At 42.2% G+C, this 26,954-nt stretch overlaps 1 protein-coding gene across 4 annotated transcripts in view; it reads right to left on the bottom strand.

Annotated features, from left to right (window-relative positions):
- The window catches only part of dusp16 (dual specificity phosphatase 16), an 80,619-nt gene that overhangs the window by 4,155 nt on the left and 49,510 nt on the right, over window positions 1-26,954 (bottom strand). For all 4 annotated transcript variants that reach the window (XM_067999607.1, XM_067999606.1, XM_067999608.1 and 1 more), the window contains 3 exons: window positions 5,070-5,233; window positions 4,379-4,538; window positions 3,155-3,278 (listed from right to left, as the gene is read on the bottom strand). In XM_067999607.1, the coding sequence (XP_067855708.1) occupies window positions 3,155-3,278; window positions 4,379-4,538; window positions 5,070-5,233 (448 nt within the window). The remainder of the gene's footprint in view (window positions 1-3,154; window positions 3,279-4,378; window positions 4,539-5,069; window positions 5,234-26,954) is intronic.

The raw sequence follows: 26,954 nt of genomic DNA, 5'->3' as shown, positions 1-26,954 counted from the left end.
TCTCCACAACAATAGTAAAAAAAAACAGCTAAGTACACTGGACACAGTAAAGACTATGGCCCCTGAAATCATTCCGGTTGTAGTGCAGAAGACCTGCACACCAGAACGTGCCACACTAGTCCAGTGCATCTATGACACTGGTATCTAACAAACAATGTGGAAAATTGACTAATTATGACCTACCACAAAAAGCAGGACAGATCCAACCCAATCAATTACCGACCTATTAGGCTCTTTCTAATTATTAGCAAAGTGATTCAAGATATCATCACTAATGCCATCAAATCACACTTAATGATAACCGGGTCACCAATGCTTAATTTGGGTTCCACCAGAACCATTCAGCTCCAGACCTCGCCACGGCCTTGATCCAGGCAAGGACGCAAGAGCTGAATGACAGAGGAGAGGTGAATAGCAGCTGTCCTCGACATCACGGTAGCATTTGACTGAGTGTGGCACCAAAAAATCCTAGTAAATCTGAGGTCCATAGAAGTCAAGGGGAAAGCGCCTCCAACAGTTGGAGTCATACCTAACACAAGAGAAGATTGTTGTGGTTATAGGAAAACAATCATTGCCGCTGCAGGAGTTCCTCAGGGCAATGCCCTTGGCCTGACCGCCTTTAATGACCTTACCGCCACACTAAAGTCAGGAATGGGGCTGTTTGCTGACAATTCTATGGTGTTCCGCTCCATTCCCAACTACTCTAATAATGAAGCAGTCCATACCAGCCTTCAGCAGGACCTCGACAACATCCAGGCTCGAGCTGATAAGTGGCAGGTAACATTCACGTCACCTAGGTGCCAGGCAATGACCATCTTGAACACAACCACCTCCCTTTGATCGTCAAATGGCACCATCATCACCGACTCCCCCACCAACATCTTGGGGGTCACCAATGACCAGAAGCTTAACTGGGCCACCTATGTCAAAATAATGGCTGCTTGAGCAGGGCAGAGAATGGGTATTCTGCAACAAGTGGCTCACCTCCTGACTCCTCAAAGCCTCTCCACCGTCTACAAGGTTCAAGTCAGGAGTGTGATAGAATACTCGTCACATGCCCAGATGGAGCAGATGCAACACTCAAGCTGGACAACATCCAGGACAGAGCAGTTCAATTGATTGGAGTCCTTGTTACTGGGCTCAATATACAGCACCAGCAAACTGTGGCTCCAGTATGTAGGATGCACTGTATCAACTCAGCAAACTTTCTTTGACAGCACCTTCCAGCCCCATGACCTCTACCAATGAGAAGGACAAGAGAAGCAATGTTATGTGGAATATCACCATCTGCAAATTCACCTCCAAGACACACAACATCCTAACTTGGCTATATATCACCAATCCCTCATTGTCACTGGGTCAAAATCCTGGCCCACCACCGCCTTCTCAGGACAACAAGGGTAACAAATCTCTCCATGGCCTTACCTCTCTATGCCTGCACGCACACTGCTCCTCAGACACCAGTTTACTCTGTCTCTTATTACCTTCACTCCAACAACGGTGGATGTTTTGTCAGCTACCTGTCCTCTGGAACTCTGTTCCTAGTTTTCTCTGTCTTGCTACTTTTCTTCCTGCTTTGAAAAACCTCAGAACATTTCTCTTTGATCATGCTTTTGACCTCCGCCCTAACCACTTAGTTTTCTTTTCCGTTCTGCTTGTTATCCACTTCCCTAATATTAAGTGTTTTGAAATATCTTTTCTGTACGCAAGGAGCGCTACAGAAATGCAAGCTGTTGTTGCTGTTGATGAGGGCTAATAGCACATGACAGGACGTCCACAAACCATATTCTCACCACCTCCAACTTTTTCTAAGGATCAGGATTATGATTTGACTACTGACTATTTAAACAAAATGTACATCACTGTACCGTTTATCCAATTTGTCACTATTCATTTTCAAAAGGCCTTCGATAAGGCATTGTAGTCTCATGACTAAGGTCAGAGCATGTGGAGTCAGGGCAGGTAGCGAAATGGTTAGCAAGCTGGCTGCAAAACAGAAAACAGTAGGGGTTAAGGGTAAAAGGTGGGAAGTGGTGTTCCACTGGCAAAAGGTAGGAAGTGGTGTTCCACAGGGATCAGTGCTGGGACCACTGTTGTTCACAATTTACATTAACAATTTGGATTCAGGAATTGGAAGTACAATTTCAAAATTTGCGGACGACACCAAATTGGGGGGTGTAGTTAATACAAAAAGGAAGAATGTGCCAAATGCAAGAAGACATTAATGAACTAGTAGAATGGATGTGTAATTGGCAAATGAATTTCAATATAGATAAGTCTGAGGTGATGCATTTTGGTAGAAAGACTAAGGAGGCCACATATTGCTAGGATACTAAGAGTCTAAATGGGGCAGAGGAGCAAAGGGATCGAGGGGCATAGATACACAAATCACTAAAAGTAGCGATGCAGGTTAATAAGGCCATAAAAATGACAAACCAAGCCAAGTTCATTTCTAGATGGATAGAACTGAAAAGCAGAGAAATTATGTTAAATTTGTACAGAACCTCGGTTAGACAACACCTGGAGTACTGTGCACAGTTCTGGTCTCCAAATTATAAAAAGGATATAGAGGCATTGGAGAAGATGCAAACAAGAGTCACAAGGGTGATACCAGAACTGAGAGGATATACTTATCAGAAAAAGCTGAACAGGCTGGGGCTCTTCTCTCTAGAAAAGAGAAGGTTGAGAGATAACCTGATGGAGGTCTTTAAGATAATGATAGGGTTTGATAGGGTAGACGTAGAGAAAATGTTTCCACTTGCGGGGGAGTCCAAAACTAGAGGTCATAAATATAAGGTAGTTACTAATAAATCCAATAGGGAATTCAGGGGAAACTTCTTTACCCAAAGAGTGGCAAGAACGTGGAACGTGCTACCACAAGGAGTAGATGAGGCAAATTGCATTGATGCATTTAAGGAGAAGCTAGATAAGCACATGAGGGAGAAAGGAATGGCAGGATCTGGTGATGGGATAAGATGAAGTAGGGAGAGAGGGGGCTCGTGTAGAGCATAAATGCCAGCATAGACCCAGTTTTGCCGAATGGCCTGTTTCTGTGCTGTAGACTCGATGTAACGTGCTGCTGTTTTAACTCACCTTACGAGTCAGTAACAAAACCTCTGCACAAACACTTCACTCATAACATAATACTTCTTACCTATAAGCTTCATCTAGTGACATATCCATTCTCTTCATTATATATGCTATGGCAATGGTGGCAGAACGGGAAATTCCAGCCAAGCAGTGCACCAACACACAGCCATTTGATGCCTTTGCTTTCTCTAGAAATAAAATGATGAAGGAATATTAGCTGTGTTATTTTAACTGAAATTAGGTGCAACTTACTAACTACAACATTACAACACTGGATTCTTAACCAGAAGATTGATTTCACTATTCTCTTATAAATGTTAGATTTTATTCACTTTGCACCTATGTGCCGCCTTAAACTTTCATCGTGAACTGACACATGCATTTGACCTTCCCATGAGCCATCTTTGCCAATCTCCTGTGTGCTATCCAAGGGACGGAAAGAAAACTCGTCAGCACGCTCAAAACGTGACCACTGGCAGGTTGACCAGAGAATGGATTTGATGGCATCAATCCAGATATCTGTGGGTTGGCCTATTCTCCACTGAGGGGAGCTGAAATTTAGGTTTGAAAAAATAAATTGACTGGTCATGTCAAGCAGACACTGAATAAGCCACAAGGATTCAGTTAAACTGCTGACAGTGTTTGGAAAATTTATATAGTTGGATTTTTAGATTATTTGGAATAAACAACTTAGGTGATGATAATTAAGTACTAAAATACAAAAGAAAATTAAACTTATCTCTCCATAAAAGAGATAGGTGGTTAAACATTTATCAACAGGCAGGCGCATTTGTTTCCTCTATTTGAAAGTGGTAAAAATTATTTGGATCAATCATATTCTATAAACATAATACAAAAATTCCAGAAATGTACCATAAACCAACGTTGTGCAGCCAATTTTAAGAAAAATTCTGTTTTATGCTGTACATCAGCCTGGATATGTATTTGTTCAAAAATCAAAATATCACTGTAGAGATTTTACAGACTCCATGTTGAAAGCATAATGTGGATTTACACCTGTGATTACTCACACTGAGTTCCTGATCTCAGTGCTATGGAGCTGTGTCAGATGGAAGACACACCATTCCCCTATGGGGGAGGGGAGAGGAGCTAACAGGACCAGTCGCCCCAGGCTTCTCTAACACAACCACCTCCTGGCTGGCTAAAGAATGACAATTACAGTCAGAAAATCTCAAATAGTTGCATTAAGAAAGTAATAGCAAAATGATCTCTTAATAGAAACTTTTTTAAAAATCAATTAAGAATCAACACGAAAGACCCTACTGACCTATAAATTCTACTGACTTGTCAAGCCAAGGCAAGATCTTCTCACAAAAGCTGTCATTGACTGGAACTCGTAGGAAGTGGCTCTCTGGGATAAAGTCAGGTTTTGGGCAGGTGTTACTTGCATTGAGTACATAGCCAATATCAATCTGCTGCATTAGCTCCTATATTTGAAGTAAAAAAAATGTAAATACTGTGGAATGTTAATCAGTGCAGTTCAAATGGAAGTATTGTCTCAAACTTGAGAGTTTTATTTTGGCATAATCCTACTATAATTGTGATATACAAAGTTGGTTCCAGAAACACCATATATTTCTAGTATATTTTGAAATGATATAATTAACACCACAAATATCTAAAACAAAAAAAGAATCACAGGCAGGCCCACTCGTAATGGCAAGCTGAAGGACAGCATTAGCATCAGCCTAGGAGCACGTTGCCTGCCTTCCCTCTGGACCAGGGAATGATACAGGTATGGACAGAGCTAAAGAGAAAGAGTAAGATAATTAAATGTAAGATGACATTTAAAAGCTAATTAAATGCCACATCTGAAAGGTGGAACTTTTTCAGATATTGAATTGCATCACTTCTTGTACCATTAATAGAAAAAAAGCTAAGTCAATTAACTGCAGTGGTGGGCTGGGTTTGCTGTGCAAAGACAAAGGTTTATGCATACTGGTAGCTACATTCCTTACCCTGTTTAACACGTCTCGTTGGCAGCCAAGGTATAGATGAGGAAGAATGCGAGTTGGGCCAGTGTTGGTTACAGGTAAGCATGGCTGGGAAATGCTTGTAGGCACTAGAGCGGATTTTCCTTCACACAGGCCAGAGAAGCTAGATGAAAATGTGGCAAACCCACCTAAAGAACACATCAAAAACAGACAAATGATCAGAGAACAAGTGAAAACCTTAGCAGTTGTGAAAGGGAAAAGGAAATTCTCATCTCTCTCCAAAACCATGTGCAAAACTCACATGGACAAAGAGATGGTATTTTCTCTCCCATCCCAGTTTGCTGTGTTACCTGTATTAAACATAATGAGTAATAGATTCTGCTTTATTCTTGTTGGCGATTCACAGAGCCCACCCTAACAAACAGTAACCAGTCCCATATAGGGACCAGAGTCCTTGGTTAATTTTATAAAAAAACTCTTCTCTGCCCTCCCCCCACCCAAATGCTTGTGCAGTGCACTCTATCTATTCTACATGATGGGTTGGAGATTTTCTCCCAAGCCTCTCCCAATCATAGTAACCAGGAGGTGTATGGGAGAAAATTAGCTACATAAATTTCAAATGAAATTCAAGTCAAATTAAATATTTATGTAGTTGATGAGCAGTTAGATTTTTTTTAAACAAAGGAAAATAAATGTGTTGGTTTTTTGCTCTGCATTAAAGATCACCATTATAGGAGAGTCTCTGCTATCTTCTAGGCTCAGACTCAGGGTTATTAGTCCTTCATTTATTTTGTTTGCTCTTGCCTCCCTCCACAGAAGCTCCAGCTCCTGGCTACCACTACACGTCAGAACTGCTATGACTCACTGCCTGGGCATAAACCACTCTAAGGCACAATGTACTGGAAATACAAAGAACTACATAATCACACTTTCCTAATTTTTAAAATGACAATCATGTATCACTGTTATCTATAGTGAAGACTTACTGTCAGTCAGTTCTAGTACATGTGCTATATGCCATTTCTGCATTTTTTCAGTCATTTCTTGAAGGGAAAATCACATATTGCGTAAAAGTTAGGGTCGATTTTAACCCACCTCGCCTGGCAGGAATGGGGTGCAGAAGCCATTAAAATTGAACGATTTGACTTACTGCCCCATTCCCGCAGTAATATTGCTGGCTGCCATTTTAACTGGTCACTTCATTTAGGTGGCTGAGGCATCTGGCAGAAGCAGATGGGTGTGTCATGAATGCATGCAAATTGAAGTCCTATGACATAATTGGACCCCAATGTCATTTTAACTAGACATGATCAGAAGCCCCGCCCAATCCACTTAATAAAACCTCGTGGGATTTGCCTTCAGGCATTCACTGACTGACTGGAAGCACTATTTAAAGGGCCACTCAGTTATAGGTAAGCAGATCATGTGGATCTGTGTGTTGTTGTACTTAGGAGATTTCCATGGGAGTTTTGAGCTTGGAGATTGCTTTTTATGTCTTTTTTTGCCTTATTCAATCTGATTAAGTTCTCACTGCTTATCATGGCTGTCATTTTTGCTTCATTGCTTTGGATGGAGGAACTGTTGGACGAAAAGGAGCAGCAGCAGCCATCTCAACATCCAGGAACAGCAGCACACGGGCCTGTTAGAAGACAGCAGGTGGGGGAAGGCCTTACCCAGCTCACAGGGTCTAAAGGCCATTACTTTTCTGGATATCTCAAGAGCAGAGCAGGATGCTGCACTTCACCAGACAGGCTGTCGCTGATCTATGCAGCCTTCTGCAACAGGACTTGCTAACTGCTAGACCAGGGGGCCATGTTGTGCCAGTGGCAATCAAAGTCACCTCTGCCCTTAACATTTTTGCCCCAGCTGTTACAGGAGACATCACCCACATCTCTCCATCTGCAGTGCACAGCTCCATTCAGCAGGTCACTGATGCCCTATTTGCCAGGCCCAACCAATACACAACCTTTCTCAGGGACTTTAACACTCAAAATGAGAGCACTCTGGCATTTGCAGCAAAGGCTGGTTTCCCTCATGTCCAGGGTGTTATAGTGTGCACTCTTGTAGCCATTAAGGCACCAAAGGACCAGCCAGCAGCTTTCATCAACGTGAAGGGCTATCACTCAATTAATGCCCAGTTGGTCTGTGATTACCGCAGAAGGTTCATGCAAGTCTGTGCCCGTTTCACAGGCACCTATCATAATGCCTTCATCCTGCGACACTCAAAACCCTCCCAACTATTCCACCCTCTAAGCAACGCAAGTAGTCAAGAGTTGTGTAGTGCAGTTATGAATAAAAGATACTTAACACATTGCCTTGAGTTATTGAACAATACAGTCCACTGATACACGAGAAGCCTTGTGAGAGCTACAACTTGAATTACGAACTCCACATATTAATTAAAATTAAAAGGAGCTGTCAGAACTTCAAACGGCACACTCTATTAACACTATTGAAATGTTTATTCCTGTTCTGTTGGCATCTACTTAGAAATTTGGAGTTAATTGCAGATAACAAATTTCCTACTTAACAATAATACATTCTCTTGTTGAAGTTGCACACTTTCTGTAGTGAACAGAGAAAACCAAATGCATCAGATACATGAAAAAACACAGCTCCCTTTATTGTGGAGCATCAAGCTTTAAACTGTCTCCATCACTGCCCTGAAGGTGGGCAGAGATATATTATACAACACATTTTTGCCCATTGAATTCTGAACTTCAATTTTGCTTTATACACTGTTGAAGAGATCAGTAATTCAGAAGATCTCCTTTAAACAACCTTCCTCCCTTTGCAAAAAGGGACATTATTTTCGTGGTACAGTATTTATTATTGCTCAAACTTTTTAACATTTAAGAGGTTGTAATCGGATTTTTTGTGGTAGCTCACAAATAGAGAACACATTCCTCATGATTTTCTGCCAATTAATATAGCTCCTGTCCCCTAATGGCCTTCTTGAAAAATCACAAATTCACACAAGCTAGGGATCTGGATCTGGATTTGAGGTGCAGCAATAAAAATGCAAGTATAACGGGGTTGCGTGTGTCCTTTCTGCATTTACGATCAGGCTACCTATAAAATGACAATTTGTAATGTGTACTGCAGGCAAAGCCTCAAGAACTAAACACGCCAAATATACAGCATAAATAAATTGACAAATGTGTAAAAAGATGCGAGACTGCAGCCGTCCAAATTATAGTAGTCATGCCATATCAATGAAAACATTAAAATCTATAAATTGGAGTTCAGTTCAGTGGGTAAATGTGACATCAGATGTGGTCCTGCAAATTTGAGCCATGTCCAGATTGTGTACTACATGTTAAATAAGATATTCCAAATTGCAAAGGCTCGGTCCATCACAAGCCAGTAACAGCCCAGTTCAGATCAACTTGTGATTTGGAAACTACTTTCAAGTCAATTCCCAAACAAGACAAGAAGTTTACCCATTGTGGAGGTCACCTCTCGAACTGGTTGAAAAATCAGCAACACCATTGTTTTCACTGGTGTTATTCTGGTATCAACACACACACCCTCTAATCATTCATCCTTCATTGCAATGGGATAAAGTAAATTGCTCATGTGGCATTTCAATTATTAGCTGCATTTTGTGCAGATGTTTAGTTTTGTATCACTAACAAGTTTAAATTCCATCTCATTTTGCCCACAATTCATACATTCCAAAATGTGGTTCCCTTAATTTTTTTTATATAAACATTTGAAATTTAACTTACCTATAAATATCTTTACTTTCCTGCTCTGCAGTATTACACAACTTTCTGAAGCCCTTCATAAGGGCCTCAAGAACAGATGTTCATTTGCATTTAACAAAAGTAACAAGAAAGCAGCATGCACCAACAGTCTGAAGAAGTGGTTATTGTAATGCAAATCAAGCTACTTTAGTCAGGAGCTATTGCATCTTGGATCTGTTTATTGGTTATCTATTAATAATAATTTAAAACATTTTACATTAAGAGCACAGTAAATATGTGGTTCTCCCTTTGTTGGCTGCACTCATTAGTGAAAATGGGCCAACTTTTCAGACCCACAAAAATACGAGTCCATGAGTCTGCTATTGGATTAAGGCTTCCCGTTATAGCAGTAGTGCACTGAGGTTACTCTCCCAAAATAGGAACAAAAAAGTCTTAACAGCAGTAAGCAGGAAGTCAGTTGTCCATTAATTCAGCTTCCTCACTATATTACCCTCTGTACAACAAATCCTCTTTACGTTACAAAAGTTACTTACATTCATACAGTGCCCTTAATATGTGAAGGCCCTTCATAAATACTGAATCTAGGGGGCAGGCGCACCAGACTACTTTGTCCTGCATGGTGTCGAGCTTCTCGAGTGTCGGTACAACTGCACTCATCCAAGCGAGCACTGACTATTCCATCATTTTTTAAAATTTGTTCATGGGATGTGGGCGTCGCTGGCTAGGCCGGCATTTATTGCCCATCCCTAATTGCCCTTGAGAAGGTGGTGGTGAGCCGCCTTCTTGAACCGCTGCAGTCCGTGTGGTAAAGGTTCTCCCACAGTGCTGTTAGGAAGGGAGTTCCAGGATTTTGACCCAGCAACGATGAAGGAACGGCGATATATTTCCAAGTCGGGATGGTGTGTGACTTGGAGGGGAACGTGCAGGTGGTGGTGTTCCCATGTACCTGCTGCTCTCGTCCTTCTAGGTGGTAGAGGTCGCGGGTTTGGAAGGTGCTGTCGAAGTAGCCATGGCGAGTTGCTGCAGTGCATCCTGTGGATGGTACACACTGCAGCCACCATGCGCTGGTGGTGAAGGGAATGAATGTTTAAGGTGGTGGATGGGGTGCCAATCAAGCGGGCTGCTTTGTCCTGGATATTGTCGAGCTTCTTGAGTGTTGTTGAAGCTGCACTCATCCAAGCAAGTGGAGAGTATTCCATCACACTCCTGACTTGTGCCTTGTAGATGGTGGAAAGGCTTTGGAGAGTCAGGAGGTGAGTCACTCGCCGCAGAATACCCAGCCTCTGACCTGCTCTTGTAGCCACAGTATTTATATGGCTGGTCCAGTTAAGTTTCTGGTCAATGACCCCCAGGATGTTGATGGTGGGGGATTCGGCGATGATAATGCCGTTGAATGTCAAGGGGAGGTGGTTAGACTCTCTCTTGTTGGGAGATGGTCATTGCCTGGCACTTGTCTGGCGTGAATGTTACTTGCCACTTATGAGCCCAAGCCTGGATGTTGTCCAGGTCTTGCTGCATGTGGGCTCGGACTGCTTCATACTCCTGACTTGAGCCCTGTAGGTGGTGGAGAGGTACTGGGGAGGAAGGCAGGTGGTGAGTCACTTGTTGCAGAGTACCCAGCTTCTGCAACTAGCATGCTGGTCCAGTTAGGTTTCTGTTCATTGATGACCTCCAGGATATTGACATGGCAATGGTGGTGTCATCGAAGGTCAAGGGGAGTTGGTTGTGCTTTTTCTTGTTGGAAATAGTTGCTTGGTACTTATATACATGAATGCAACCCACCACTCGTTCAGGTCCTGCTGTAGGCTGACATGGGCTGCTCCTTTATCAGAGGAATTGCGAAGGAAGCTGAGCACAGTAGAATCAGTGAACAGCTTCACTCCAACCTTATGACTGATGAAAGGTCATGAATTAAGATGCTGAAGATGGTTGGGCCAAGGTTGCTTCCTGAGGAACTCCAGTTATGAATTCCTAGGGCTGCGACAATTGGCCTCAGGCAACAGCGATCATCTTCCTGTGTATCGGCTATGACTCCAGTCATTAAAAAGCTTCCTTCATGGACTTCAGTTTGGATAGAGCTCATTGGTATCATAATTGGTCAATTGCTACCTTGATATGGAGAGCAGCTGCCTCTCCTCTGGCATTCAGCTCTTGTTTCCATGTGTGGATCGAGGCTCTGACAAGGTCAGGAGCCGAGTGGTTCTGGTGAGTAGGTGTCACTCGATGGCACTATTGATTACTTCTTCCCATCACTTTGCTGATGATTGAGGGGAGGCTGATAGGGTGATAATTGGCCTGGTTAGATTTGTTGTGTTTTTGTGGATAGGACATACCTTATCTCCAGATTGTCATGTAGATGCAAGTGTCATAGCTGCACTGGAATAACTTGGCGGGGCAATAAATTTGATATCTTTATATAATAGATATATTTAAATACAATTATATATTGTAATTTTATGTCATTTCATACAATTTCATTAATTGACATATTTAGATTTATACATTGCATATGTTTAATTCTATTTTACTCATTTGAATATATTACATTTAGCTCTAATATTTTATGGATATGATATATTCTACATTCTATGTATGTATTTCTAAAGTTCATCTATTCTATTTCTAATTATTGGGTAATCAGGCACAGCAGTAGCTGATGGATACTGTAGACCATAAGGGCCACAGATTTATTCATTTATTTAACTCACTGAGTCAAAGACATGTGCATTCAGTTGTGTACTCCACTTATTTTCTTTTCTTAATCTGTTGGGCCATACTACAGGAGATCCATTAGTTTATGTCTAAAATAACACGTCTTTTTAAAGTGCATTTGTGACAATTAAAATGAAAGATTAATCAAATATTTTCCTATTTTGAATCCAGTGATGACATCAAGCGCACAATAAGGCAATGTTGTTATCCTACATTACCTATAAAATATACTCAAATTTCAAGCTTCAAAGGCAGAACACTCTCTTGGGTATCTTTTATTGTCAGACTAGAGAGGTAGACTCCATCATTGAACTCACCTGTAGAATGCAATCTGCTTTCAAATAAACATAGGCTGTAACCAGAATTTTACCAAAGCCACAGCTTCATATACCTATTACCAAACACTCTGCTCATATTTACAGAATTTCCATTTAGGAATTAAAAAATAATGTATTTACAATTACTTATCACTATTAGTGACTGTCTGGTGGCCAAACACTGATGATATAAATCCTAACAATAAAAGGAAACCAACATTTAAAAAAAATTACTATGCACCAATATTTTTCATTGTCCAAGCAGGATTCTCTACACTTCTAATTGTAAACAGGAAGTTTACAATTAGAAGTGTAGAGTGTGGCTCAAATTTTACCTTGGAAAAAATTAGTCAATAACCTAATTCTTTTAATTACACGATGATAGAGAGTGCTGTTTAATGCGGAAAGCTAATAAATAAACTAGTCATTAAAATTTCTGCATGGTGGCAGGGGGCACTATTAGCACATTATTGCTCAATCTTATGGATTGTGGTGCCAAGCGGATGCTGCAGCATTTTCAGGGAGGGGAGAGGGAATATTAAAGGGGGGTGGCGGCAGCATTTTTAGGAGGCCTGTGATACCTCCTGACGGCTAGCTGCCAAGGGCATCAACAGAGGCTTGAAAGCAGGCTGTGTACTCAAACTCCTGATGCAGACTTCAGGGCAGAAGGACAAAGTGGAGGAAGATTAAAAACTAGAAATGGGAAAGTTATCTAAAAACTCCTACAAACAAAGTAAAAAGTGTCACTTCATTTACATATCCACAGATCATGGTACATTGTTGGTAAACTAATAAAGACTCAGTTTGTAGCAGCACCATTTTGTTGCCTGGCTTTATGTATATACTAAATGTTGGGCAACTGTAGAATAAGTCTGTATTGGAGGTTTGTCAGCAAACCTTTAAATTACATAAAATCGGTTGACAAAAGAATTAATTGGGCTAGAAAATCAACTTTAATTTTATCAACTAGATTGAATCCATCATTATTGACTTGATATAAATAGAGCAAATCTGCTCTTGAAAATTTCTGCTGAACCCATTAAGCTAAAAAGATTGAATTTATGTTTCCACCTCGTTTTTCAGGACCAGACGTGGGCCAGGAGCACCAAACCTGGTGAACCCAGTGCACAAATGCTTAGGCTATACACAGAATCGGATTTCCTCCACAATCTCTGTGCCAATGGGCTCCTTAAGTAAGAATACCAAATCTATGGTAAATGTGAGTGGGAGCCATTAGTAACAAGGTCAAGACTGCACAAACTCTGATCATTTTGAAAAGCCATCAGAGAGAGGAGATTTTCATTCCATTTGTCTGGAATGGATTCAAACCCAGGTTTCAGAGGTGAAAAAAGGATAATGTTTTAAAACATTGTGCCAAGCAGTCTTTTCAGCCTAACATTCTTTGACAGCACTGCTTCGATGTGTTGATTTTGTCACTCCATTTTTAAAAGCTGTAGTCATTGAAAAAAGAAAATCATAACCATATACGTTAACAAAATTCTCACTGGTAATCACAAATCCCAAGATAACATTCATTCCTGGGCAAGAATCATGAAAGTCTTTTTATAAAAGCAAAAGGCAGCCTGGTCTTTACCTCCGAGATGTTCTGGTTTAAAAAAATTGATTTATATAAAAAGTTTTTAGAGCTGTGATTACACTTCAAATAAAACACAACTGAACAATCTTTATAAAATACAAAGAAAGAAAACCAGTTATTATCTGGTGACTTGTTTTGCCTTCAGACAGCCTGTCTTCTCCCAAGGAGAAAAGCCAAGCAGCTGCCAGTTGAGAGATATTTTCAACAAAAGTATATAATTGACCTTGGGACCTAAACTGACCCATTTCCCCACAGAAAACTTGAGCAGTGGCCTTCAAAGTTAGTAGCTAAAGTTACTGGCTAGGCAGTCTGCCTCCCTCTCCCACCCTACCCCATGCAGATTTTCAGCTGATCTGCATCAGGCAGAGGCACAAGTAACTCAGGAATGTACTCCATTGTTTTCCAGTAACTGGTCTGCTCTGGCAAAACTATGCCTTCCCACATATGGATAAGTGCATGCTAAACAGATGCAAATGAGGGAAAATAACATTTTGGAATACTGTATATGAGTAACTTGAGATGTGACACACGGTAAGTGTAGCACGGTTGGGAGGAACAGGTAACTTTGGACCTATAGTTCCCAAAGCTCTCCACCCCTGGGGTTTTCTTTGCGTCATTTCTGGGTCTGTTGTGGACTATTTGATAGAGATTCATTGCTATGATTAGTCAACAACTACATTATCATTGTATTGTACAACTAATTGGGTAGTAGAAGGCGAACTAGATGGACCTTGGTCTTTTGTCGTCTGGTAATTCCTATGTTCCTATAACCTCTGCCGTGTTGAGGTAGGGCTATAGAGCTTTGATCTGATCCATTGGCTGTGGGACGGCATAGGTCTGTCTACAGCCTGCTGTTTTTGTTATTTAGCATGCAGGTAGCTTGATGTAGTAGCTTCACTTGGTTCATACCTCATTCTAGGTTGTGCCTGGTGCTTCTCTTGGCACACCCTTCTACATGCTATACTGACTCAAGGTCGGTTTCCTAGCTCGATGGTGATCAAGGAGTGAGGGAGGTGCCAGGCCATGTGTTACAGATTGTGGTAGTATACAATTCTGCTGCTGCTGATAGTCCTTAGCACCTCATGGATGCCCAGTTTTAGGCTGCTGGTTCTGTTCTTAGTCTGTCCCACTTAGCATGGTGAAAGGAGAAGGCAGGAAGGGTAGGGAGATAAATTGGCAGAAAAAGATGCCAGAAGAAAATATATAACATCTGTTGCATTGATTAGTTCAGCCATGCAATTGAGCAAAATCATTTATATAAACATTTAACATATGTGACAAACTGCATTAAATACTAACAGACAGATGGCCAAGATTAATAATTAACTGAAAATCAGAACTGGTGCCAGTATGGTAATTACACGTAACAGTAGATTGCAAACTCATAGCATCCTAAAATGCTTACAGAATGCTAATAATGGTGGTTACAATCCACAGAATCAAGACACAAAAAAAAAATATTTTACCTGGTCCTCTCAACGATTTCAGAATATTTCCAGAGCAAATATTTAACACTAAGACTATTAAAACCTTCCACCATATATTTTTAGAAACTTCTCTTTCCTTCAGTTTTTTCCCTTATCCCCTCAGGCTGTACTCTTAAGGGCAGATGGGATAGACTATGCATCCCAGGCCTCCAACAATCCCACTCCCAACTAGTTACTGGAAGGCATGTTATAGAACATTTACAAATGGCTCGTGTGGAGCATAAATACCAGCATAGATCAGTTAGGCCGAATGGCCTGTTTCTGTGCGGTGAATTCTATGAAACTAAACTTGGTTCAAAATTACACATTTCTCAAGGTTGAAAATCCAAGAAGAAGGAGTCAAGTGGGGCACTGGACCGCTAGAGAGGAACTCAAATACCATCAGCAACAATGTGCCGTGATCTGTTGGTAAAATGAACTGCATGTCAGCAAATGTTCACAAACTAACTTGCATTAATTCATGAAATCTTTTAAAAACCCCAGCTACAACTAACTGCATTAGCCCCAGTAAAAGATCGTATTCATTAATCTTACTGAGATGATAGAGTTGAGTAAGGTAAAAGATACCATGGTGACCAAAGTTCCACAGGAGTTGGGGAATTTCATTTTCCATCCATCAACTGACTGAACAGCTTGGCATTTATATGGCTCTAAATGGTGGTTATTATTGGTTTTTGGGCAGTTAATGCTCCAGATTTGTATGTGGTGATTGGTCTGAGGTTTTGAACATTACAGCCACCATTCTATCTGGGATGAATCTAGGTACCAAAAATTGAAAGTACATTGTTTTTCTCACCGTACCGACAAGATCCTCAGGACAATGTAATTTAGTTATCTTCTAAAAAAAACTAATTTAATGTCCCAAACATGTAGTATTCCACAAGATTAAATACATAATTTATCAGTACTGAAGTCCATTGTGTCCTAGGCCCAACCATCTTCAGTTGCTTTATCGATGACCTTCCCTCCATCATAAGGTCAAAAATGGGGATGTTCGCTGATGATTGCACAGTGCTCAGTTCCATTCGCAACCCCTCAAATAATGAAGCAGTCCGAGCCCGCATGCAGCAAGACCTGGACAACATCCAGGCTTGGGCTCACAAGTGGCAAGTAACATTCGCGCCAGACAAGTGCCAGGCAATGACCATCTCAAACAAGAGAGAGTCTAACCACCTCCCCTTGACATTCAATGGCATTACCATCACCGAATCCCCCACCATCAACATCCTGGGGGTCGCCATTGACCAGAAACTTAACTGGACCAGCCATATAAATACTGTGGCTGCAAGAGCAGATCAGAGGCTGGGTATTCTGCGGCGAGTGACTCACCTCCTGACTCCCCAAAGCCTTTCCATCATCTACAAGGCACAAGTCAGGAATGTGATGGAATACTCTCCACTTGCCTGGATGAGTGCAACTCCAACAACACTCAAGAAGCTCGGCACCATCCAGGACAAAGCAGCCCGCTTGATTGGCACCCCATCCACCACCCTAAACATTCATTCCCTTCACCACCAGCGCACAGTGGCTGCAGTGTGTACCATCCACAGGATGCACTGCAGCAACTCGCCAAGGCTTCTTCGACAGCACCTCCCAAACCCGCGACCTCTACCACCTAGAAGGACAAGAGCAGCAGGCACATGGGAACAACACCACCTGCACGTTCCCCTCCAAGTCTCACACCATCCCGACTTGGAAATATATCGCCGTTCCTTCATCGTCGCTGGGTCAAAATCCTGGAACTCCCTTCCTAACAGCACTGTGGGAGAACCTTCACCACACGGACTGCAGCAGTTCAAGGCGGCGGCTCATCACCACCTTCTCAAGGGCAATTAGAGATGGGCAATAAATGCTGGCCTTGCCAGCGATGCCCACGTCCCATGAACGAATAAAAAAAATTCATATTTCTAAAGATTGACGACGATTTCCCTGTTCTAGCAAGACCACAAAAGGACTGGCTTTCTCAACCAATTTATGAAGGCATGTATAGCTTCTGCAAAAATGCCTAGAAATTCATCCTTTTATAAGATTACTTATCTCTTCTTCCAATATTATGATGTCCCACATTAACCATAACTTCCACGTGCCACACACCTCTATCACTATTTCTTTGTCTGTATAACCCAAACACTTTCTGCAATGATCTAAACTTTATGCCAATAAACTTCAGATGCGAGAGTGTCACAGTTGAGGATTGCAAATTTTACAAGATTATAGTATTTAGTGTTCCGGTTCTATATGCGAGCTTGCAGTTAAAGCTTTCCCACTGCGTGATGGGACTAATCTCTCTACCCGTGTTCCATGGTCCCAGTTGTGCTCTCCTGTGAGAAATTCAAAGTCAGACATACACATCATCCCACTCATTTGAATCAGAATCAGATTAGATTTACTGATTATGTACTAGATCATCAGCTCGAATGACTGTACCTTACTTGTTCTTGGGATGTGGACAAGACAGGCGAGACTACATTTATTACCCATCCCTAAAGACCCTGAGGAGGTGGCGGTGAGAAACTGTTTTTACAACTGATTAGCTTTTTACAACATATCAGAGGGCTTTAACAGCCAACCATGTAGTATGGGGCTCGGATCACATGTAGGCCATACCAGGCATGGGTGGCAGGTTCATTACTTCCCTGAAAGGATTATCAATAAAAGATATCATTAATGTCTTTTTACAGCAATTCAGCCCTTTTCATCATTTTTTTCTGGTGCTAATCCACAAATTACAAAATTTATTGAATTTAGTTTCACAACTTGCCATGATGGAATATGGACTGAAACTTGCAGTCTTAATGAGAGATGCACCTACACTTTAGTGGCAGAATAATGCCTTGTCTGATACATAGTATAATGCCCTGTACTTATAAAATAGTGCATCTATATACTATATTAAATAGTCTTGCGTTTAATACACATTTTCTACAAGCATCTCACTTACTTCCCATCATACTTCAGCTGCCATTTTGTTCTGACAGAAAAATCGACAAATAAAAGTAGAAGCTGAACCAACTGAATCACTCAAAACGCTTTGCAAAAAAAATTCTCTAACTGAAATTTCTAATGTCCAAAATAAGGTTTGTAATATAAAAGACATTAAAAAAAATTGTGTTTCACAATATCACAGTTAAACTCAAGTATAAAGGCATTTTAAAAAAAAATAACACGCATACACAGTACTGGGCGTCACCTTCAGCCTACTTTCGAGACCTCTTTTCAACCAGTTATGAAGCCACACTGGCAGACAAATAGAAATAGGTTTGCTACTCGACCATCATGGTGTGTGGTGGCGACAGCTGGGGGACAGCAGGAACAGAAAGGAATACTTCTTTCTTTTTCACTTACCTCAATAAAAACTGATTCTAAATATAACCTTCACTGGTTTCATTGCAGATCAATAATGCTTTTCATTTGCATTTTGTGATGCATCTATTTATACGGAATACTTAGAAATTTGAGTAACAATAAGGTGAAGGGCTGAAATTACAGATGGCAAACTTTCCATTTATCGGTTCAGCACCAGGAAGCATCTTGGTTGCTACTATTGTTACTACTAGGAAACCTGCTGCTTCATTGGTCTGTCCCCTGACTGAATGTTTAACATTGAATAAGCTGCAGACTGTTGCAGTGCATCTGTATTGCACGTGCACTACAGGGAACTAAAACATTGACATTTTAAAAGGGAATTTGATAGTTGCTTGAAAAAGAGGCAAATTAATGGTTGTGGACAGTGGGCAGGAGAGTGAGAATAGACTAGGTCGCTCATGTGGAAAATAACTATCAGACTTGATGGCCAAATGGCCTGTTTCTGTGTTGTAACATTCTATGACAAACTTATAATTGACCATGAAAAAACACATACACTTCAATTAACTTGGACTTTACCAAGTCTCCATTAAACATCAGATGGTATGAGTTTGTTTTGAACCAACACCAATGTTATAAAACTCCAGTAATTTGACTTTTTTGAAAATATGTTTGAAAATGGTCATTTTATTTTAAAATAAAATACCAAAACCAAGTGCGGGGTGGGTGCTTAGTGAGTGAACATGCTTTATGGTATAGTACTGAGCCAAACAAACCAGGAAGATCGCATATTCAAACACTGGTCTACAGTGACTTCACTGATCTCGGCCAGGACAGCAGTGGAGACACTACAATTTGCCTCAACTGTCCCTGAGGTGTGCAACTTTCTTTTTGCATTTTCATTTTCCAATTTTTTTTCACTTTTTTCTTGAGCTAGAAAAGGGGAGGGGGAAAATGTCATCCAGGAATTCATGCTCCTGTTTGTTAAGCAATAAGCGATAATAAAATATCTACATATATGAATAGCAGGTGAGGATTGGATTGGGGCCCACATGACAAAATAGCCACTGTTCAGGCTCATGTATGACTAATGTCCACTTAGCCGAGTAGGCAGAGTGTTTACAGAGGCGTTGGAACTATACGGTAGCACGAGTCACTGCTTTGTGAGCAGAGAAGGGAAAAAAATTAAAATGCAAAAAGAACTGCACACCTCAGGGTTATGACTTATACAAAACCCACCAAAGGTACTGCCTGCATGTGAAAAGCAGTTTTCCCAAAGGACACAGCTTTTACTCATAGACAATCACAGTGCATTTATGTAGGTGGAGAATCTGGATAGGAAACAATTAATATGAAAATCTAAAAAGTGAAGGGGAAGGAGAAGAAAAGGAATGAGTCTGTGCTGCATTCAACTCTGAGAAAGGTATTATTCAGCTTGTCTCAGAAAGGCCTCATCAATTCGTTTAAATGAGCTTTTATACATTTTTCAAAAGTATAAATTATGAACCAAGTTAGTCACTTCATAGCAGATTGATCATTGAGGACTAATTTATGCAAAATACAATTTCCCATATATCAAAAAAATAGGATTCTGAATGTGTAAAGTTTGCTGAAAATCTCCATCCACGCAACAATGGCTTTGCAAATGCAGAACGTCAATGGTAAAATCCAATCAGTTCCAAGCAGCCTGGGTGGGATGTTTCACCTCAAAGGATAGGGCATTTGCCTGCCTCACTTGGCTCATTCACTTCTTACCAACTGAAAATGGTTTCAGATGTGAAAAGCTGTTGCTGAAATTTTAAAAGCAGGAGAGGAAATGCAGATAAAAAATTTCAGCCAATATGGCAGTCACTGTTTGCACTTCATCCAGATGCAAATTTTACTCCATTCAGATTTTTGTTAAATAATTTGATGTTCATCCTTTTCTTCCTCCTCTTTAGTTCATCAGATTCCATACACCATTACCTGGCATAGAGGGCAAATGTGTGATCTGCTCGCAGTCTTGTGCCTATTTTGTATCTATCGTAAAGATGCTGGCAAGAGTGTCTGGAATGATTCACCATCTGATTGTCTCTGCCCCCTTTTGGGAAAGTGCGTGGTTGCGCTCCTTTATTTTGTAGCCTCAGCTGTGCTCGTCTGTCAAGGACCTTTCATTTCCAGGGAGACAATCCTACTAATGGGAAACTGTAACCTACACATGCTCAAACTGTGGCATTTCCCTGAAAGCGAAGAGGAGTGATAGCTCCAGGTCAAAGTTTAGGCTTCAACCTCAGGCTTTTGAGAGAAGCTGAGGCCTTCAAGAAAAAAACATTAATTATGTAACTTTAATCAAGTTAGGGTGAAATTTTTTTTTTTTTTTTTAAAGTGTTTTTATTTATGTTTATACCCTTATTTAAACATTACAAATTTCAGTTTCTGAGAAAGAAAGTGACAAAAAGATTTGGAAATTTTTGTTCAACTATTTGATTGGCTAGCCTTCTGGTCTAACAAATCAATAAACGAATGAATCCCAATCAATGTCATCCAATCAGCTGCAGGAAGTTTAAGAACATAAGAAATAGGAGCAGGAGTAGGCCATACGGTTCCTCGAGCCTGCTCCGCCATTCAATCAGATCATGGCTGATCTTCAACCTCAGCTCCACTTTCCTGCCCGATCCTCATAGTTTGGGTAAGTTTATAAACTGTTTGGCATAAATTTGTAAGCTAATAACTTTGGTAGGAAGAATGAGCCAGAGCCATGAATATTGTTAAAAATGGCAAAAGTTTAACAAGACAAAGTAAAATGTTTCATTCGTAAAGGGTAATTTTAACTTTGGGTGATGCTGCTAAACAAGCAATATCGAATTAGCTGCCCCATTATACACCACACGTGATTTTTCTTTCCATTGAAGTCATTAGAAGGGAAAATTAGGCAGAGCATATAATGGGCGAACAATTTGATACAGCTCGTTTTACACTAAACTTATATTATCCTCCCTGTGGTGTTGCTCATGGTGAGTTAAAGGATTCGTCATTTTGTATCATATGGCAAACAATGTCAAGGCTGCTGATTTACAGTAATTATGTTTTTATTACAGAATAGGTTAGGAGAATGTGTTTTTTTTTTACAAACACTAAGGGCATCATTTTAGCACCCGCTATCGGGTGCATTCCTGGCGGGGGGGCCCCGAAAATCGGGAAATCCCGGAGTGGGACCGGAGCCCGCCTCGAACCCGCGCACTTCCGGGTTCCCCACTGACGCGCCGGCGTGCGCGTGCAGCCCCTGCTGGTGGGAATCCCGCAGGCAATTAAAGCCAGCGGGATGCCACTTGACGTTATTTACTTTGCTTGTTCAGGTCATTAACTGACCTGATTAAGGGATTATGTGAGGAGGGGTGGGATTTTAAAGCAAACTGGGACTGTTTCCCACACTGGGGGAAACACTCCCAGTTCAAATGGACCTGTTGCAGCTGCAAAGGTCCATTTGACAGGTGGGGGGGGGGCGCGAAAGAGACCCTCACTCATTGCAGGAGGCCACTCTGTCACTTGGGACAAAGTTTGGCCTCCACCACCCTCCTCCTGACAATCAAAGTCTCCAACTTGCACACTTACCCTGGGGTCCAGAGACATGTACCTACCTTGCGGACCCCCTCAGATGTATATCTTCCGGATGGGGGCCGCCGTAGCTGCAGTCATGACCTCCTCGGAGGGCGAACAGCATCACCAGCCTCGCCATCCACCTCTGACACGTGGAGCTCCACAACAGAGCGCTGTGACACATCCACCTGTACAGCAGGAGGGAGGGCTACCGCAGAGAAAGATGCGTCGCAGAGGGCACTACCCTCGCCACAGGGTCCACAGACCGAGGCTCAGCTTCCTGGACCTCTGAGTAGCTGTGCACACGGAGGCTCAGAGTCACTCGACATGTAGTCGTGGACATCTGCAGCCTCCTTCATGCCAAGCTGCTCCCGGCTGGCCCGAGCACCATCTTCTTACCTGTCGCTCTCAAAGTCATCACTGCTCTCAACAACTTCTCCTCCGCATCCTTCCAGGGTGCAACCGGGGACATCGCCGACGTTTCTCAGCCGTCTGCACAAAAGAGCCCTGCAAATACACCTACACCCACTCTGCAGTGGCACAATGGGTGTCATCAATTGTGGGCCTTCATAGTGATCCTCAGGAAAGGGCATTATTGCACAAACCAGACAAGATTCGCGAAGACATGGCAGTAGTGGTGCCAATATAATATGTGATATGAGTTGCTCAGAAATTAAATATAAGTAACAACCATGACAAACCCTCAAACACCCTTGTGCATCCCCTTCATGCTCACGACACGTTTGCCTTACGCTGCCTACTGCACACATGTGATGCATGCCCTGTGGCTGCAGCACAGGTAGTGGCAGGTTGAGTGAGGCTGACAGTGAAAGAGATGCACAAGAGGGTGAGTATGAGATAGAGCCATGAGACTGTATGAGGATTGGGTTGAGTGGTAGTGGCGGGATGAGTACTGGCGAGCTGAGTAAGTGCAGGTAAGATGAGGATGAGGTTTGAGTGGGTATGAGGGGTGGTGTGACAGAGTAGTGTTGGCAGTGTAGGAGGAGATGTGGGGTGGGGGCGGTGATGTGGCAGATGGAGTGTAGGGGAATGAGTAAGTGTACTCACTTTGGCTGACCTACTGAGGTCATTGGAGCGCCTCCTGCATTGTATGCAGGTGGGCGATATGTTGGTTGCGCTGGTGACCTCCTCGGCCACCTCGAGCCAGGCCTTCCTGGTGGCAGAGGCAGGCCGCTTCCTCCCGCCCGCCGGGGGGAAGATCTCTGTCCTCCCCCTCCTCCTCACCCCATCTAATGATACCTGGAGTGAGGCATCATTAAACTGGGAGCAGCCTTCCCCCTGGGCTGCTCCATGCTGTAATTTTTGCTATTTGTTGCAGCATCTGTCAGTGGAGGACTGCCCCTTTAAATAGAGCTCCTCCAGCTGACAGATCTTACTGCGCATGCGCAGCCCGCCCGACGCGCAGATCAGCAGTGGGGAACCCGGAGGACAAGGTAAGTGGATCCAATTGGGCTACGATCGCACGGGTGGCTGACTGATTTCACCGGGCGCGTTACCCGCGTTAGGCAGAATAATACATTGCACATTACATGGTATTATACTCCTCTCCTTATAAAAGAGGGGGTAATATGGATTGAGGATTGGTTGACGGACAGAAGAGAGAATAAGAATAAACGGGTCATTTTCAGGTTGACAGGTTGTAATTAATGGGGTGCTACAAGGATCGGTGCTTAGGCCTCAGCTATTTACAATCTATATTAATGACTTAGATGAAAGGACCGAGCATAATAAATCCAAGTTTGCTGACAATACAAAGCTAGGTGGGAAAATTTTTCTTAATTCATTCATGGGATATGGGTGTCGCTGGCAAGGCCAGCATTTATTGCCCATCCCTGATTGCCCTTGAGAAGGTGGTGGTGAGCCGCCTTCTTGAACCGCTGCAGTCTGTGTGGTGAAGGTTCTCCCACAGTGCTGTTAGGTATGGAGTTCCAGGATTTTGACCCAGCGACGATGACAGAACGGCGATATATTTCCAAGTTGGGATTGTGTGTGACTTGGAGGGGAATGTGTAGGTGGTGTTGTTCCCATGTGCCTGCTGCCCTTGTCCTTCTAGGTAGTAAAGATTGTGGGTTTGGGAGGTGCTGTCGAAGAAGCCTTGGCGAGTTGCTGCACTACATCCTGTAGATGGTACACATTGCAGCCACAGTGCGCCGGTGGTGAAGGGAGTGAATGTTTAGGGTGGTGAAGGGAGTGAATGTTTAGGGTGGTGGATGGGGTGCCAATCAAGCGGGCTGCGTTGTCCTGGATGGTGTCAAGCTTCCTGAGTGTTGTTGGAGCTGCACTCATCCAGGCTAGTGGAGAGTATTCAATCACACTCCTGACTTGTGCCTTGTAGATGGTGGAAAGACTTTGGGGAGTCAGGAGATGAGTCACTCGCCACAGAATACCCAGCCTCTGACCTGCTCTTGTAGCCACAGTATATATGTGGCTGGTCCAGTTAAGTTTCTGGTCAATGGTGACCCCCAGGATGTTGATGGTGGGGGATTCGGCGATGGTAATGCCATTGAATGTCAAGGGGAGGTGGTTAGACTCTCTCTTGTTTGAGATGGTCATTGCCTGGCACTTGTCTGGCACGAATGTTACTTGCCACTTATTAGCCCAAGCCTGGATGTTGTCCAGGTCTTGCTGCATGCGGGCAGGGACTGCTTCATTATCTGTGGGGTTGCGAATGGAACTGAACACCATGCAATCATCAGCGAACATCCCCATTTTTGACCTTTTGATGGAGGGAAGGTCATTGATGAAGCAGCTGAAGATGGTTGGGCCTAGGACACTTCCCTGAGGAACTCCTGCAGCAATGTCCTGGGGCTGAAATGATTGGACTCCAACAACCACTACCATCTTCCTTTGTGCTAGGTATGACTCCAGCCACTGGAGAGTTTTCCCCCTGATTCCCATTGACTTCAATTTTACTAGGGCTCCTTGGTGCCACACTCTGTCAAATGCTGCCTTGATGTCAAGGGCAGTTACTCTCACCTCCCCCCTCTGGGATTCAGCTCTTTTTTTCCATGTTTGGATCAAGGCTGTAATGAGGTCTGGTGCCGAGTAAGCTGTGAGGAGGACGCAAAGGGATATAGACAGGTTAAGTGATTGGGCAAGAAGGTGGCAGATGGAGCATAATGTGGGGAAATGTGAAATTATTCACTTTGGCAGGAAGAATAGAAAAGCAGAATTTTTATTTTAAAAAAGTGAGAGACTAGTAAATGTTACTATTCAGAGGGATTTGGATGTCCTTGTACATGAATCACAGAAAGTTAACATGAAGGTACAGCAAGAAATTAGGAAAGCAAATGGCATATTAGCCTTTATTGCAAAGGGGTTGGAGTAAAAGAATAAGGAGGTCTTGCTGCAATTATATTAGGGCTCTGGTGAGACCACACCTGGAGTACAGTGTACAGTTTTGATCTCCTTACCTAAGGAAGGATATACTTGCCTTAGAGGAGGTGCAACAAAGGTTCACTGGATTGATTCCTGGGATGAGAAGGTTGTCCTAAGAGGAGAGATTGAGTAGAATGGGCCTATATTCTCTGGAGTTTAGAAGAATGAGAGGTGATCTGATTGAAACATATAAAATTCTTAGAGGGCTTGACAGGGTAGATGCTAAGAAGCTGTTTCCCCTGGCTGGAGAGTCTAGAACTAGGGATCATAGTCTCAGGATAAGGGATCGGCCATTTAGGACTGAGATGAGGAAAAATTTCTTCATTCAGAGGCCTGTGAATCTTTTGAATTCTCTACCCCAGATGGCTGTCAGTGCTCAGTCGTTGAGTATATCAAAACGGAGATCGATAGATTTTTGGACACTAAGGGAATCGAGGGAAATGGGGCTAGGATGGGAAAGTGGAATTGTGGTAGATGATCAGCCAGGATCTTATTGAATGCCGAAGCAGGCTCGAGGGGCAGTATGGCCTACTCCTGCTCCTATTTCTTATCTTCATATGTATTGTTATGTTCTTAAAACATATCATCCAACTTATTATGGAAGATCTGCTTATACAAATATATATTAAGAAAGAAAAAAAACTTACAGGAATATAATTTCTTCTTACAAATTCAGATTTTACTTAGTTGTTAATAGCAGCTTGCTGATGAAGCTGCAATATATGCAGCACAACTCTGAACTTTTACCAAGTGCAATGACCTTTGTAAAAAAAAAATTGCAAACTTTGAACTTTTATCAACCATTTAATATTTTATTGGGCTTTCCTGCTGAGCTCATTGGGAACTATTACATGGCACGTAGGATAACTTTGCCATTCATGTCGTGCCATTTCCTCCGAGAATTGCTGCAGTTACTTTTTTTTAATAAATCAAAGTACAAAGTAACAGGTATCCTATCAGTAAACATATTCTGATAACAGGCTGATATCAGTTTGAGGCATATTAGAACAATTGATGTTTGTGCCGCATGTTGGTCACATCTTTATATTCACAAATGAAGCACTAAAAATTGCATTGGTGTAATCTGTTCTTAATCTAGTAGGCAAGTGGGAGACTGATCCAAAGCAGAAGTTAGTCAGGGAGTGCATCAACTCCACTATAACATGCAACACAATGTCGTAAGATACATCAGTGTCACCCTTGTATGCATCAATGGCCACAAGTCTGACTTCTGGAGCTGAGTGACAATGCACAAGTATAATTTATGTTTACATTAGCCAAACACTGGACTCACTGACGTCCTCTGAACTGCAGAACACTACTGTTGTGCATGTGCATGCAGGTAATAGGCTTCATGGGTACTAGTGGTGCTCCACAATTTGAAGAAAAGTCCGGGTAAGTATAACCCGACGTACCCAAGTAAAGGCACATTCAGCTCACTGACTGCAGGAATCAGGTTTTGAACTGGAAGGTTGACATGCAGAAGGTGCCAAATGCTTCAGTGCATTGTTAGCACATCACCACAAACGACAAAACACCACTTTACAAAGAACTGTTGATTTTTCTTCATATTTATACTTCCTCATACATGGCAGCATCCCAGTGAATCTGCACTGTACCCTCTCTATTGCCTCAACACACTTCCTATATGAAGCCCAAAGCAGCACACAGTACTCCAACTGTGGTCTTAATAAGCTTTTACATTTCTACTTTTATGTTCTATACCTATGGCTTATCGAATTGAGGTGCTGCTTTTAATGACTTGTGTATCTGAACCCCAAATTCCTCTGCTCTTCCATATCATA

The sequence above is a fragment of the Heptranchias perlo genome, chromosome 18 (assembly GCF_035084215.1).
Source record: "Heptranchias perlo isolate sHepPer1 chromosome 18, sHepPer1.hap1, whole genome shotgun sequence".
NCBI lineage: Eukaryota > Metazoa > Chordata > Chondrichthyes > Hexanchiformes > Hexanchidae > Heptranchias > Heptranchias perlo.
Note: the sequence above shows the minus strand (reverse complement) of the source record. Positions and strands in the feature narration are given on the sequence as shown.